General features: G+C 38.6%; 1 protein-coding gene and 1 long non-coding RNA gene across 15 annotated transcripts in view; one reads left to right on the top strand and one right to left on the bottom strand.

Moving 5' to 3' along the window:
- The window catches only part of sh3pxd2aa (SH3 and PX domains 2Aa), a 168,043-nt gene that overhangs the window by 18,429 nt on the left and 132,448 nt on the right, over positions 1-17,166 (bottom strand). For all 13 annotated transcript variants that reach the window (XM_087236051.1, XM_087236055.1, XM_087236048.1 and 10 more), the window contains one exon: positions 3,851-3,964. In XM_087236051.1, coding sequence (XP_087092177.1) covers positions 3,851-3,964 — 114 coding nt within the window. The remainder of the gene's footprint in view (positions 1-3,850; positions 3,965-17,166) is intronic.
- Positions 1-17,166, top strand: part of LOC141386350 (uncharacterized) — an 80,865-nt gene that overhangs the window by 26,242 nt on the left and 37,457 nt on the right. Inside the window, exons 4-5 of one of the 2 annotated variants that reach the window (XR_015476988.1) lie at positions 7,048-7,175; positions 8,040-8,149. This is a non-coding gene — a long non-coding RNA (uncharacterized LOC141386350). Of the gene's footprint in view, positions 1-7,047; positions 7,176-8,039; positions 9,601-17,166 lie in introns of those variants that run through there. The other variant, XR_015476987.1, reaches the window with a different exon arrangement.

Raw genomic sequence — 17,166 nt, 5'->3', positions numbered from 1 at the left:
CAAAAAATGTCAATGTCATTCTGATTACGTACCCCTATGTACATTTCTGGAGAGCGCCAAATACAATCCAGGAGGTAAGTTTATGTGCCGTTTTTTTCGCAAATCCACCAGAGTCTGCTGTGTATGTTTTTTTTTTGCTATATGCTAGATGCCGGCAGCTAGCTCTCTGCAACTTTTACATGGTCGCCCACTAAAGCTTAGCAGGGCTGCACCAGCTCAGTACCTGTATGGGAGACCACATGGGAAAGCTAGGTTGCTGCTGGAAGTGGTGTTCGTGAGGCCAACTGGGAGCGCTCAACCTGCGGTCTGTGTGGGTCCTAATGCTCCAGTAGAGTAAAGGGGACTCTATACTGCTCAGTGAGCGCTGTCTTTCGGATGAGACTGAGATCCTGACACTCTGTGGTCATTAAAAATCCCAGGATGTCCTTCGAAAAAGAGTAGGAGTTTAACCCCAGCATCCTGGCCTCCGTCCATCATGGCCTCCTTACCATACCCATATCATAAATGGCTTCATTAATTATGATGAAGCCTCTCCACCAATCAGCTGGTATGTGGTGCACGGTCTGACGCAATATGGCTGCCGTCGCGTGGTGGATGCTGCACACTGGTGGTGGATGAGGAGAGTGTCTAGAAATATGTAAATGTAAGGAATTATTATTATTATTTTTGAGATCTTAAATTTCTCTCGCAAGTGCCATTAGTGCCTGCTCTTCTCGCGTAAATCCACCAGAGGCCGCTGTTGACTGACTGATCGACTGACCCACCCTCCTCCTTCCCTTAACCCAACCAATAGTGTTTTAAAAAGCACCAATTGACCAGCGCCCACCCACTTCCCTAAACTCAACCGGAAGTGTTTTCAAAAGCAATCCAGAAAAAAAAGCCCTTGCGGCAGTCTGACTTTTACCACGTTTTCAGATTTTAGCACATTCTCACTCTGTTGTTTTCATGTTTATTTGATATTTTTTGGCTTTTGTTTTTGTCTGACCTGCTTTCTGGAACTGTTCTTCGCCGGACCTGAACCCTGTTATTGCAGTCAACTCTGCTCTGCGTCTCAAGTCCGCCACTGACGTGATCCACTGCACAAACTGGTAACAGCGGAAAAGCCGTCCATACAGAAGTAAGGAGTCAGCCAGTAGTGTGAGAAGGAATGGCATCATACCGCCGCGTTTCATTTGTTTTAAGGACGAAATTCCTCTGGCTACATAATTATCGATCTCTAAATGTATATAGGGCTACGTTTTCAGAATGAGCCTAGGTTGAAAAAATGTTGGGTTCAACACAATCGATTTGTGTTGGGACACAACATGAAGGAATTAAGTTAACTTACTAGTTTTCACCAATTTAGGTTTATTGTACATACAGTAAAACAACTAACTTGTCCCCAAGAAGCTCATGAATAGTGTTGTTTCAGCTCAATTTAAATAATTTATTTGAACAATTCTAAATGTAGATGGTCTAGTTCAAACAAAGTTCAGCCTACAAAAATCTGTCTACATCTTAAAAATGAAGCTGTGTAGCCATGAGGGAAGGTAAATTACCCCTCTGGGATCAATAAATTGTGCGCACGCGTGGGGATTTATCGATCCGCCTAAGACAAAGATAGTAGCAAAAGCTTTATCTCCAGCCTGAACGCTCCTAATCTTACACCTGGAGCCTTTCTGCACAAAATACTGCTAAAGTGTGGTTTGCTAAGACTAGAAAAGGACACATTTATATTGAGACTGCATCATCCTTTATGCTTGTTTTATTGTAGTGAGAAAACAGAACAGTTTTTCTTTAACTATGGCATTGTACATTCAGGAGTATGGAGCTTAAAATATGACAAAACAACCTAATTTTCAATTGTGTTAGTTTGAATTATTGGCAATTGTAATTTAATTAAGCTGAATATTACATGCCATTAAAATGAGCACATCTGACATTTAAGACCACTGTTTTTATAGCAGATTTGTATAGACGTATTTTCAAATTTCATTTTTGTTGTTGTTTAATTAAGCTGAATATTACATGCCATTAAAATTAGCACATCTGACATTTAAGACCACTGTTTTTATAGCAGATTTGTATAGACGTATTTTCAAATTTCATTTTTGTTGTTGTGTACTCCTAGACTCCAGATATCTAGTTTGTAAAAATACAGTTTCAAGCTTTCACAATGAAGAAAACTGGAACATCAGTCGCATGTTAATTTTGTAAATGCGTATTGTGAATTATTTGTGTATGACTTATATATGCTTATTTCTTTTAACCAGCACAAAAATAATATCACTTAAAAATCTAACTCATAATCAACTAAAAGTCTACATTGTGAGAAAGACCCACATCCAATCAACATTTCAAAATCCATTCAGCAACTGACGGATAGGACGTCCAAATCCTTTGCTTATTTATTGACTCATTGATTGATTTTCAGCAATCTATTTGTATTGCCCTAAAAGTTAATATTATTGGGTGTTGTCATTTTCCTCTCTTCTCGAAGTATTTGCAGTAGGGAAATAAGTATTGAACATGTCACCATTTTCCTCAGAAAACTTATTTTTAAAGCTGTCGTTGACACTGTAATAAAATGGAATGAAGTATTGAACACGTGAATATTGGAAAGGGTAGAAAGCCCAGACAGAAGCTAAAATCTCTCAGTAGTTCTTCAGCAACCTTTTGCCCTTCATCATTGTAAATAAATATTAGCTGTTTCAGTCCAACATCTACATTAGCAGGATGATGAAGATGAAACCAGGGTGGACATTTCAGCAAGACAATGATCCCAACACAGCCAAGGAAGCTTTCAAATGCTTTTAGAGAATAAATAAATCATGCTGTGGAATGGCCCAGCCAATCACCTGACTTGAATCCAATAGAGAATACAAATTAAAGATCAGTTTTAATAAATAAACCACAGAACCATCAAATTTTTTTTTTTACATTTTGTTGAAGTAGGTGAAATAAATCACACCTGAGCAATTCATGTGACTTCAATCTACATATGAGAGGCGTCTTTAAGCTGCCATCATCAGAAAAAGTCTTATATTATTGAATCCTTTTCAGTAGTTCAGCACTTTCTCCTTGTGTCATTTAATTGTTATTACTCATAACAAAATTTTCAGATTTTGTTTGTTTTGTTTCATTTTTATGTTTGTTTTGTTTGAGTTTTTACCAAAATTTGGTTCAATTCCAAGTCAGCATCTCCTTTAGAAATGTTATTCCGATGAAAAAAACATGGCATGTTCAATACTTATTTCCTCCACTATATTTTCAGCTCTGGGTTCACCTTTGGGTCGCTCTAGCCAATAGCAGAACAGCAACATTTTGGAGGGTGGGAATAAACCAATGCATAAAATAAATGTGATTTATCCAACACAATCTCAAGGCAATTCGTAACTTTTTGATTTAGTGGCTAATTCGTATGAATTTGTACAATCTAATTCGTACAATTTAGTACGACTTGCTCATCCCCTAATGACGGTTTGGTTTCGGAGTGGGGTTCGGTGCCACCTCCTTTTTAAAATCGTACAATTCGTACGAATTAGCCACTAAACTGGCAAAACATAAAATACTTACATTTTCTCGTGAGATCAGGCTGGATTTATCACACGTCTGTGATATATATTTTGTTGACTATTATCGCCATAACGATACTCGACAATAAAGGATGGCAACATTTCATGAATGAGAACCCATTTTTCTATCCTTCTTCAATCTGAGATCTCTCAAAGTCCCTAGTCTTCCCCTTCTCTCTCAAACAAGCTAAATATTTGGTATACAAAGTTTATCTTAAATGATGAAATCCATATTTTGGTCACGGATGGTGATCGATCAATAAATGTGACAGATCCATTTATTCAGTGCGTCCTACCTTCTCCAGATCTAGATGTTCCAAGGTCCAGATCATCTCTGGTGCCGCTCTGAGAGTCCAAGTAGGTGGCAGGAACCCAGCCCTGTTCTTCAGCTGTACTGACAAACCACCAGCCTACAGATAGGAAACAACATGTATATTTGAACACCTGGATGAATAGTCACTTTGTTTACAGATTGAAGACTAAGAAACATCCATGCATTGCGAATGAATTCTAATACGCAAACATTTGGTTTCCGCTAATCTGATGGGAGTTTGCAATGTTTTGGCTTCAGCCGTGCTTACAAACACACTCTCTCTGGTGTTATTTAGCTTCAGGCCATGTTTATTAATCCAACGGACTTCCTGTGTAACATTTGGGATCAATTAGACCTCACAGTAATATAAATATCAAAGCGTATGGACCTGATAAGTGTTTGTATGCACAGGCAAACATAAGGAAGGTTTGACATGTTCAACATTGTGCAATGCTTGTGCGTTTTTGGCCAAAATAACCTCATCGTTAAAATTGATGTCTTTCAGCTCCTTTGTGCTGTGTTGAAATCATTAAATGTCACATAATGACTTGTTTTTGAAACATGGATTATAGTGGGTTATCCCCCCCACCCCCACATTTGCACAGTAACTCAAAGATGTCTCTCAGATTTCAAAACAAACTCTCAAACAAGAAGGATAAAAAAGAAGGATCCATTTAAAACACAATCACTGAGCTTAAACCTATATGTAGTTCACTACTAAAATGTAAATCTAACTTATGTGAACACCAGTGGGTGAAAACTCAAAGTCGTCTGAAAAACAGATTCATCTGAGTGAGCCTGTTGCCAAGGCAACAGAGTATTGCTGGGAAGCTGATCATAACAGTGTGATGTCATCAGTCAGCTATAAATCAGCTCATAATGACATCATAACCATACAGAAGCAAGTCTTTTGATTAACCGCAAATGTTCTGAACCAGCTTGTGCCAATAATGATGTCAGTACTGTATGCTTTAGAATATGTTACACGTGTGTAAAAACACTTATGTATGTAAAATATCATTCAAAAGCTTGCGGTCAGTTTGATTGTCCTTTATTTCTTTCATTATTTTTCTTCTGGATGGATTAAACTGAGCAAAAGTGACAGCGACAACAATATTATGACATGCACATTTTGAGCACCGAATAAGCATATTGAAGTGATTTCTGAAGAATCGTGTGACACTAAAGACTGGAGTAATGATGCTGAAAAGACAACTTTACATTTAAATATATGTAATAAAAGAGAAAAATACTGTTCTTTGGCACTACTAGACTCTGTAAAACCAAAGCTGAAGCCCATACTCAGTTCATCAACTTTCAATTTGCAATTTACTCTAGCTTTCATTTTAAACAATACTTTGCAGTCTTGGAATTCTTAAAACTGCTATGCGATAGTGAAGATGCTGAGCCGACATTAGTTTCATCTTCAGTATGTTGGAAATAGACTGTAGTCTTGTCTGAAACCATAGACCAAGACCCATATCCAGACCACATCTTCAAGTTTTGAGACCCAGACCATGTTTATGTGGTCTTGAGAGCACAGGATAAAGAGTTCAACTTAGGAAATATTAAGTAACACTGGCTTTAAAATGTCAATTAAAAGGAAATTTAACCCTTTAACTCTCACCACACATTTAGAGTTTATTCATTCAATCATTTTCCTTCGTCTTAGTCCCTTTATTCATCAAGGGTTGCCACAGCGAAATGAACCGCCAACTTATCCTCTGTTTTACACAGCAAATGCCCTTCCAGCTGCAACCCAGTACAGGGAAACATCCATACACTCTTGCATTCAAACAAATACGCTACGGCCAATTTAGTTTAGCAAATACACATCGCGCATGTCTTTGGACAAGGGGGAAAACCAGAGCACCTAGAGGAAACCCATGGCAACATGCAAACTCCACATAGAAATGCCAGCTGATCCAATGGAGGCTCGAACCAGCGACCTTCTTGCTGTAAGGTGATAGTGCTAACCACTGAGCCCACATTTTGAGTTCTAACTTGAAAATATAGGTAATATAATGCAATTATAAAGTAACATTAAACTAATAAATTAACGTTAAAATAATATGATTCAACTTGTGACAGTAAAGGTGTTACCCAGCAACCACAATGTCATAAGACATTAATATTAGGTTAGATTTAGGTTGTGACGTCAGGTGACCAAAATTCAACGTCTAGCCAGCGTCTAAGGGCAATCTTATTTTTGGACGTCCAATAACGCCATCAAATGATGTTCTTTTGTTGATATTAGGTTGCATTAGAAAGTTACCAAAATCCAGCGTTGAGCCAACATCTTAAACCAACGTCATATTGAAGTCAACTGCTGACATTCATTTGTCAGGTATGGCAACCAAAATCTAACATCTGATAGACGTCACAGTGGTAACGGCCACACAACGGCAAGCTGTAACATCATTAGACGTTGATATTTGGTTGATTGTAGGTTGTGTTGGAGAATGACCAAAATACAACGTGGAGTCAACATGTTAAAGCAACGTCATATTGACGTCAAATACTGACATCTATTCATCAGGTATGGAAACAAAAATGTAACATCTGATAGACGTCATAGTAGTGACGTTCACACAATGTCAAGCTGTAACACCATTATATGCTGATATTTAGTTGATTTTAGGTTGCATGTTGGACATTGACTTCGGCCTGACATTGGGTTTTGACGTCAACTCAATTTTAATTTCAGACACAAAGCAACATCCCCCCGTCATGTTGACGTGCTGTGCCTGTCTGGTCTGATGAATATAATTTATATAATTTTAATATATTATTTTTTACAAAAGTGAACTGACACCAATAATTAGAATAGACACTTACTGCATATTATGCCTGCCTACATAAGCCTTGACCAGCAAAAGAGATTTATTTCAAATCTTAATGACTCAAACTTTTGACCTCTAATGTACATTTAAACCTCAAATAGTGCCAACAGATCAGAATACTGCTTACATACAGACAACACAGTAAGATTCAAACAGACCTCACTGAAATATACTGTATATCACCCTGACACAGCACATCCTTACACACACACACACACACACACAAGCGGTATGAATTTGTTAATAGTTTTGTAAAAGAGCTGAGAGCAAGTTGTGACCACCCTGCCTGACTGAACCCCATTGACTGAGATACTTTCTCCCTGTTTATGCACACCAGGAACCGTCTATGGCAAGCACAGAGGGCCAATTCAATCCAAATGCAAAATGGTGCAATTTCACCATCACAAAGATGCTTTTCATTGGAATCGCCTGGCATCTGTTGATCTACTTGTGTGAATGCTATAGGTATGTTTCATCACAGTCCTCACAACATCTTTTCAGCAGTTAAATTGATGTACTTAAACATAAGATGAAGACTGGCCTTATTTGTAGCCTAATTAAATCAGTTTTTTATACATGCGGTGGGTCCTCTTATGGAAGTAGCCATGACCAATTAAACACTACTTACTTTATTTTGGTAAACACCTTGGTATTGGCAATTTTCAGAATAATCTGATTACAGTTTAATATACATATACTAAATAATATATTTAATAATTAATATACTAAATAATAATATATATATATATATATATATATATATATATATATATATATATATATATATATATATATATATATATATGGTAATCTATGTTTCATCCAGACTAGTAGGTGTCAGTATATTTCCAGGACAACAAAATTGACAACATAAAAATAACCCACATGGGCTGCATCTAAAAAAAAACAATGAGACAATCTAGCATTTGTGAATTGACAGTTCTCATTCAACATTAATAAAAATTGACAGTACAGATTTCTGTCATGTTGCATCTGCACGAATAGATGTCAGTATGCAATAGGTATAGGTGACACCAAATTTTAAATATGATGTTGATACTTTTTTAGTTATGTGATATTTTTATTTAAATGATCATTTGTAGCTTCTTTATTTTTCTTAAATACAGTTTTTATTAGAAATATTGAAAACATTTTTTTTTAAGTATTTGCAATTTTTTTTTTCCAATTTTTTTTATTTTATTTTATTTTATTTTTCAGGCCAACTTCAACTTTCAGTGTATTTTGAACTACTTAGAATGTCTAGAAAATCAAAACTGCAAGTAAATTCCTATTTTGTATTAATAAAATGTCATTACTGATATTTTTAAGGGTGTTGCGGTGTTTGCATGTTGCATGTTCTCGCCGTGTTCAAGTGGGTTTCCATCCGGGTGCTCCAGTTTCCCCACACAAGTCCGAAGACATGCGGTTAGGTGAATTAGGTAAGCTAAAATTTTTCATAGTGTGTGAATGTGTGTTTTCATAGTGTGTGAGTTCATGTGTGTGAATTAGAGTGTTTGGATGTTTCCCAGTGATGGGTTGCAGCTGGAAAGGCATCCACTCCGTAATAACATTTGCTGGATAAGTTGGCAGTTCATTTCGCCATGGCGACCCCAAATTAACAAAGACACTGAAAAGAAAATGAATGAATGATATTTTTAAGGTTCTTAACACCAAACAAATAGCTTGTAAGTAACAATATGAAAACTGCAGTATCAATGTTCCCATCCTTACTATTCAACAACAAACAAATCAGACAATTTTTTAAACACAGAACAGTTTAAATACTTGATCGCCAATAATGAAAATGAACAGCTAGAAAATTATATAATCCAAATCAGATCCTCTGATTTGAGGTCAGCTGAATGACCTGAAGGAACACTCCATTTAAAAAAAAGTAGGCCCACCTACAGTTAAACGAGTAAGTTTTAACACTTTTGAGTCCATTTAGCCAATTTTAGATTAGCGTAGCATAATTCATTTTATCGGATTAGACCATTAGCATTTCCCTCGAAAAATTAAAAGCGAGTATATAGTACCTTGCCGTATCAGCCTGTTTTGATTTTTCATCAGCCTTAGTACAAGATGCAAATACAAAAGATTCAAGCATTAAATAGAAAAAAAATATTTAAACTCCTTTTTCTTTGTTGAGCGAGTTTGTAATGGTCTAATCCAATTCAATAATTTGTGATAAGCTAAAAGTGCTTCTGCCAGATCCAAAGATTGGCTAAATGGATTTAAAAATGGTGAAACTCTACTGTTTAACTTTAGGTGACTGGTAAAAAAAAGTGAAGTCTTCCTTTAAAAGCTCAGATTGATATTACTCTTTATGCCTGCCAAGTTTCAAAGCTAAGCTCTTGCTTGACAGAGCAAAAACAAGTTATTTCACCAAACAAGAGACAAGCAGAGCTCAAGACAGACAACAGGAGTCTATCTTTGATACAGAAATGATGTACTCCTCTGAATTCCTCAGCGGTTCAGAACGTTACGATCTTTTTTACACAAAAACAGACAACAGAAGCTGAGATACAGGTGGGCTTGCTCTTCAAAGAGAAAGATCTGGGCCGTTCTGAGAAAGATGGTGTTACTGCAAAACAGACTAATAAATCTTGGACTGCGTATCGGCTTCTGAGAAACGTTTCTGCTGACAGCTGCATGTGTGTGCCATTGACTTCTCATATACACATGGTAGGGCAGTAGGTCGAGTGAGGTTTTGTGTGTGTGTGTGTGTGTGGTTAGATAAGATTCAGATTTTTGTGCCATCGTGCAACTACCCACTCTAAAGGTTTGGTATGGCAAGCACTGCTTATATTGTCTTCAGAAAACACATACCTTACATAAAGTTATGTGCGTAATTTTCTTTGCTGCCACTAAGGGTGAAAGAGAAATCCAAGAAGAAAGGATGGATGGATGGGTGAGTGGGATTGTGGATGGATGGAAGGGTGTAAGGATGGATGGATGAGTAAGTGAATGGGTGGGTGTATGGATGAATGTATGGATGGGTGGATGGATGGATGGATGGATGGATGGATGGATGGGTGGGTGTATGAATGGATAGATGGATGGGTGGATGGATGGATGGATGGATGGATGGATGGATGAATAGGTGGGTGGGTGTATGGATGGATGGATGAATGGGTGGATGAATGGATTTATGGATGGATGGATGGGTTGGTGGGTATATGGATGAATGGCTTGGTGGGTAGATGGATGGATGGGTGGGTGTATGGGTGCATGGAAAGATGGATTGATGGTTGGTTTGTGTATGTATGGATGGATGGATGAATGAATTTGTGGGTGCATAAATGGATGGATAAATATATTTATGGGTGGGTTAGTTTGTGTATGGATGGATGGATAAATGGGTGGGAGGCTGTCTGGATGGACGGAAGAATATATTTATGAATGGATGGATAGGTGGGTCGGTGAATAGGTGGGTTGGTGGGATGGTGGGTGGATGGATGAATGAATGAATGTATGGATGGATAGACTGTGGTTGTATGGATAGATGGGTGGGTGGGTGGATGGATGGATGATTGAACGGATTGATGGATGGGTGGGTCGGTGGTTGTATGGATGGATGGATGGATGGATGAATAGATGGGTAAGTGGGTGGGTGGATGGATGAATAGATGTGTGGGTGTATGGATGGATGGATGAGTGGGGGTGGGTGTATGGATGGATGGATGAGTGGGGGTGGGTGTATGGATGAATGGCTTTATGGATGGGTGGGTTGGTTTGTGTATGGATTGATGGATAGTTGGGTGGGTGTATGGTTGGATGGATGGATGGATGGGGCGTGTAGAGATAGATGAAGGGATGGATGGTTATGTTGGGTGTAGGGAAAGATGGATGAATGGATGGATGGATGAATTGGTGGGTGAATGGATAGATGGTTGGGTGGATGAATGAATGGTTGGATAGATTCAATTTAAGTTAATTTATTCTCCTTTCAGTCTGTTTTTGTCCTATTGGGCTCATGTAGTGTTTTCCTGCAGCTGTTCAGTCCAGTTCAGTGCAACTTTTTACACACTAAGCTGGTTTTGATTTCATCTGAAAGTCTTTTAGCAAAGACAGCATGCAGCATATAACACTTTGAAAGTTATTTTAAGCACTAAAGGCCTGATAACGATGACATCATAAAGCTCACAGTCACATCCCTAACCTCCAACATCCCCAACACTCATATTAATCAATCAATACTCTAGGTTCACCCATTTCATCTCCTGAAGCGGGAATATTCGGTCTCATCCTACTAATTTAAGCTCATGCGCCAAACAGCTTCAACCGTCTAAATATATAGCAATTAAGCTGAAATGAATGAGAGAAAAGAGAAAGCCAGACGCGAAGAGAGGCTGAACAGAAAAAGACAAAGAGGAAAGTGAAAGACGGCAGATGTTTGGCCTGCACTTCAAAGCTGAAGTTTTCACCACACATTCCCTCCATCCAAACCAGCCAGAAGAAGAAAGAGAAAAAAAATCAGACAGGCAAAATTACACATGCCTTTCACTTTCTTATTTTAGAGCTGAAGCAGCAAACAGAAATAAATACAAACAGAAGCAACTACAATTTGCAAAAACATCCATGTCGGAAAAACCCAGCTCAGTTGGGCACCACCAATTCTCCTCTAGCCAAACTTAAATCTTAGTCAGTCAGATGACGAGTAAATGAATTGCAAATATCTGTGGGTTCACAATCCCTTTAAAATATCTCACTGAACCCAAGCTTCCCAAGAGTAGCGCAGAGTGTTTCAATCGCTCACTTACACTATGTTTAGGAAAGGCACTACTCAGTTTTGGAGCAGAAAATCCCTCTTTCATTCAGCAATAACAACATGCCTTCCTTTGACATGCGTTTGGTATGGCAAACGCGATTTCTGGCAGACTCATTTCAACCAGCAACTTATCTATCCACATAACTGCCTACAATCAAACATTACTAATCTATCAGAGCTGAAAGCAACTGAAAGGATATTTCAGCTGACGTTCCCCAAAATCCAGGCCAGTGGAGCGTCTGGCCTACATTCGGTCACACTCAAGTTCTTTCCTGAAAAGCTGTGAGTATCAGGTTTTGGGCTCGGGACCAAAAAGGGTCTGTGTAATCTGACAAAGCCGAGGCGGCGGAGGGGGCTTTCTTTGGTCTGAACTTCAAAGGCTGATGATGTCGTCCGCTCCTTCACAATGATCTGAGATCACTGTTGCGGTTTTCAATTGGAGAGCTCCAGCGGTTGTGATTTGTTCAGGAACAGCTGGTCTTAGATCAGCATAAACATGTTAGTTCTTTCCTGGACTTGTTTTCCTAGACTGGTTCATAGAATTGAGAGCGATGTTATTTCAGGAAGCTGGCATGAAATGTTGAGAAAAGTAAACAGTGAGAAAATGATCTTGAAGAATAAACAACATGAATCAATTAACATGAGATTTTAGTTTCCCATCACAAGGTCAGCCGAAGCGCATTCCCACCTGGCGTGAGTTCAAATACATCTCTAGTATTTTCAGATTTCACTCTTATGGAAGCACTCAATACAGGCCCGTTATATGTGAGTGGGAATGGGACTACGATTTTAGTTGTAATCTGCTTACATGGGTACAACCAAACACTATAGAATTCACAAGACGTGTCACTTGTAAAGATTTGAATGGGAAAAAAGTCTAATGGTCATTATAGCGAATGAAGCTCCGCCTACTACTACAAGAGCCAATCACTGATCGATATAGACTGATGTTTCTACAGAGGAGAAGTTCGGACCAGACGTGTGCTTTTTGTGGCCAACAACCACACTGGAATCTCAGTGAATACTTCTTATATATTTAATAAGAAATATGTCCACATAAAGCTTGACATCTGTATTTTTAAATAAAATAACTACACTTGAAAACAATAGCTTTTTGGTCAAACACACATCACTTGACAACTACTCAAATGCCCATAAACACAATAATATCCAGCTGCTGGCCCGTAGACCCACACATGTTTCAGGACACACAATCCAGGACACATGATCTAGGCAGGGGTGAACCATATATGGTTACGACGGCTGTTATTGTTATTAACGTCTTCTCTTACCACGTCATCAATGTATTTAGGTACCCTCGTATCAGTGCGATATGGCTGTATATCAGCACTGGTTGGAGGCAGGCCTTCTTAATATCAACAATATCATTTCAGTGACCTTATTTGATTAAACAATACTGACCCCTAAAAATTGTAGAACCATGCGAAGCCCTTTGGTTCATGATCAGCTAAGTCTCTACAGACCTGATCTCTAACGGGAGGGAGGCCAAGACAAACCAGCCTACCTGGGACCATGAGCAGCTCTCTATTGATTCAGTTTCAGTAAGTGGGGGTGACCGGCTGAACGAATGGACCCAGGGGAGAGAGAAGCCAGAGGATGGGAGGAAACCTCATAATATTGATGGCACAGAGCAATTTTCATAGTAGGGCATAGTCTACTGCAGCGCGTTGAAGAAGAGTGGAATATGAAATAATGAACGTTTCTTTAGAATAATCCCCAATCATATGTTTAAAATTCCAGATCTAAGCATTGCTCTTTTTAGACAGTATTTTGGACAGAAATACAGCGCACTTCTAGCTGTATTTGTGCTCGTTTGAACCTTGTTCAGTTCGGAGTTGTTCACAGAATTCATTACATCGAAGCAAAACTAAAAAAAAAAGTTTCTTTAACAGCAGATGACAGTTGTTGTAGATGCTCTATGTCAACATACTCACATTTTAAACCTGCGCTAAATTGAATTCCTTCTGCTCTTCTTTTTTGACACCTTCTGTCACTTTTCCAATTGATCAACTAAAAGTCAAGTTCTTATTTGTTGCTCTTACTACTGGGATTAAGGACAAGCCTTTTGTCAGGTAGTGTACTGTTAGTATCTGCTTAATAATAAAGGTAGAAATACAGTTCACTGAAAACAAAAATAATTTGATGGACGGCTAATCTGTGTTTTAGAGCCTAAAAGTGTATTTACAGTAACTTAAACTATATAATCAAAAATGGAAGAAACAAAACAACTCGTGGACCAACAGCAGCATCTGAAGCAGATATCCGACAACATGTCAGAAGATTGCCATGTCAGGTTTACCCTCACTGGAATCAAATGCTACTGACCTCCGACCAGTTCCACTAATAATTCTTGTATTTATTTTGTTATATGGAAGAGTTGCCTAAAATAATGCTAAAAAAACAGCAGGCTGATTTATAAACTCTTGACTGTGCTATCTATATTACAGACATGCAACAAAAACTTTTGAACGCTTTCTGCTAGTATTGGTTTGGGATTCGTGACACTGTAAACGCTCTGTAAGACTCTGCTGGATCCATTAGCCTGTAATGAAACTAAGGACAAGGGGGATTTTTCCATCGTTTCCTCTCCATGACCTAGAGAGGGAAGCCAGAGCAGCCCTATTTCTGCCAATCACTTCTTATAAAGGCAGCTTTGCCACATTAAAAAGTTGGTTTGAATGATATCCAATGGTAAAAAATACACTCTGAACGGCACTTGAATTGTCATTTAATACTATAGTACAAAATATGGAAATCTGTTTAAGAGATTGGATGTTGGAGGAAGGGCAACTTGTGTCAAGATATCAAGCTGATGCTGCACATCTTCAGTTTCAATAAACGCTTTGAACATCTGATGAATTCTGGAGTCAACGAAGGACAGACAGTTCACTCCAGGAGTTGGCTTATAGGCTGCAGATTTAAAGCGACGGTTCACTTAAAGGGATAGTTCACCCCAAAATAAACATTTCACTATCATTTACTCACCATCCGCTTGTTTCAAAGCTGGTTGAGTGTCTCTTCTGTTGAACACAAAGGAAGATATACTAACGAATGTCAATTGACTTCAATGGTATTTTTTGTTCCTACAATGGCTGTTTTCTCCCAACATTCTTCAGAAAATTTTGTTTTGTTCTCAACAGAAGAAATAAATTCATAAAGGTTTAGAACAACTTGAGTAAATGTTCAATTTGGGTGAACTATCCTTTTAAAAATAACAATTCAGTCACCATTTGACTCTCAACAGCTCAAACATGCATTCTTGCAGATGATTCTGTGTTTATATTCTGTTCGTTTCTCTCATTTAGACTCTCTCTGCTTCTGTTTCCAACTCATTAATCCTGTGGCCTTGCGTGGTACATCTTTTCTCGACTCAAGCAAAGTTGTCATGCTTTGCCTGCACTGTAAAACAGCTGGAGTTTAACTGTGGCCAAGGAAGCCAAGAGTTTTTTACTCAAGGACATCCACATCCTGAGGAAGAATCTCTTTTGTTATTATTAAAGAGGAGCTATTATGCTCTTTTTACAAGACAAAATATAAGTGCCCCCATAATGTTTCTATAAATGTCAGCTAAAAATGCTCCACAGATTTTAGTAAACTATTTTTGTAGATGGGCTATTTTAAGTGGAAGCAAGACATGCTGTTTCTATGTGTGTCTCTTTAAATGCCAATCCAGGATCATTATTGATATGTACCCATGTATACATTTCTGGAGAACACGAAATACCTCCCAGGAGGTACGTTTTTGCAGTCTGTTTTTTCGCAAATCCACCAGAGGCTGCTGTGTACGCTTTTGCAGATCTCAAATTTCTCTCGCAAGTGCCATTCATCCCTGTTGTTCTTGCCTGAATCCACCAAAGGTCGCTGACAACTGACTGACTGACTGACTGACTGACTGACTGACTGACTGATTCCCGCCAAATCCCCTTTCCCTAAACCCGACTGATAGTGTTTTCAAAAGCATTGATTAACCCACCCACAGCCTTCCCTAAACCCAACCGATATTGTTTTCAAAAGCATTGATTAACCCGCCCACAGCCTTCCCTAAACCTAATAGATAGTGTTTTCAAAAGCACATATTAATCCGCCTGTTGTGTAAGTTGAATATTAGACCACTCACAGGAGAAGATAACTGCATTTTTCATCCTCACCCTTATTTTTTAGGGGTCCGCTGAACATTAGCTCTGCTTGCTGTTGAAACTTGCGCCATGACTCGGGCAGGTTATTAGCCTCCCAGTTCATAATCGGCATCGGGACTCCTGCTGAATCCATCTTCGTTTGTCATCCGTTTATTCTGACACCATGTTGTGTCAGTTGAATATTAGACCACTCACAGGCTGGCTGTAACAACGTATGTTTTTTTTAATATCAACTTAACTCAGAACATAGCGCTTTCTTAGCGCTTTCTTACAGCATCGCATGCGTTCCCTTGTTTCCTATTCTCTCTATCATTTCCTTGAGGAACTTGACTGACACTCATTCTAGCCAATAGGAACATGGAATGTCCTGCTTATATAACATCATTGGCTTAGAGTTAAACACAAACATTACACCGCCCACCGCCTTTTCTAAACCCAACAGACAGTGTTTTCAAAAGCAATCCAGAAAGGAAAAGCCTTAGCCTGATTTTTACCACATTTTCAGATTTTACCACATTCTTTCTCTGTTATTTACTAGTTTATTTAATGTTTTGTCTTTTGTTTTTGTTTTGCCTGCTTTCTGGAACCGTTCTCACTGGACTCAAACCACATTGTTGTGGTCAACTCCTCTCTGCGTCTCAAGTCCACTTATGCGTAAGGCGAGCCACTGGGCAAACTGGTAACAGCAGAATAGCCATCTACACCGAGGTAAGTGGTCAGCCGGTAGCGTGAAAAGAAACAGAAGCTGTTTATGGTTCCATACCGCCCTGTATCGTTCGTTTTAAAGACGAAATGCAGCCATACGTTGCTCTGGCTACATAATTCGTGCTCTCCAGAAATGTATATGGGAATACGTTTTCACAATGAGCCTGTGTTGATAAATGTAAATGAACTGCTACAAAAGAAGGTGGAGCCTTTACAGTGCATATTCAGACGTTACCAAACATTGGTTTGGTTTTGATTTATCACTTCTGTGTCATGTGAAATTCGTCAGTTTCGTCAAATTCGTCAACCTCATCAGTTTAAACTCCTGTTGCATGGTTTTCTGTCTACACTAGATGTGGCATACTGACAAAAATGACAAACTATTTACAGTGGGCATCTTTCACATTCAGTATAGCTAATATTTGCTGGTATGTTTAAATAAAATAAAGAAAAAAAACACTTAGCAGCAAACAAACTTCCAATATCAATGTCTCATATTGAACACCTATTAAGATTGGTTTAGACATATGCTGCGTAAGAAACCGCCTATTCAGTTGGTGCTGCATTTGAATTTAAACGTACTACTCGGCAGTTAGAAAAGTACATTCTACACAGTATGAATGTGAAAGGTATGAATGGAATACTACATCCGCTATTTTGTCATGGTCACATGACCTACCTGTATCAGTTGTGTTGCTTCAGTCCCATTCATGAATTCTCTTGCGGGGCATCATGGGATAGCGCAGCGTGCATGGAATGCGCACTTCAGAATCTTGCCGGAAGTAGTAAGTCATCCGGGTATTTCTTCTCGCATACTGATTTT

This window comes from Danio rerio, chromosome 1 (assembly GCF_052040795.2).
Source record: "Danio rerio strain M-AB ecotype USA chromosome 1, GRCz13ab, whole genome shotgun sequence".
In the NCBI taxonomy this organism is placed as follows: domain Eukaryota; kingdom Metazoa; phylum Chordata; class Actinopteri; order Cypriniformes; family Danionidae; genus Danio; species Danio rerio.
Note: the sequence above shows the minus strand (reverse complement) of the source record. Positions and strands in the feature narration are given on the sequence as shown.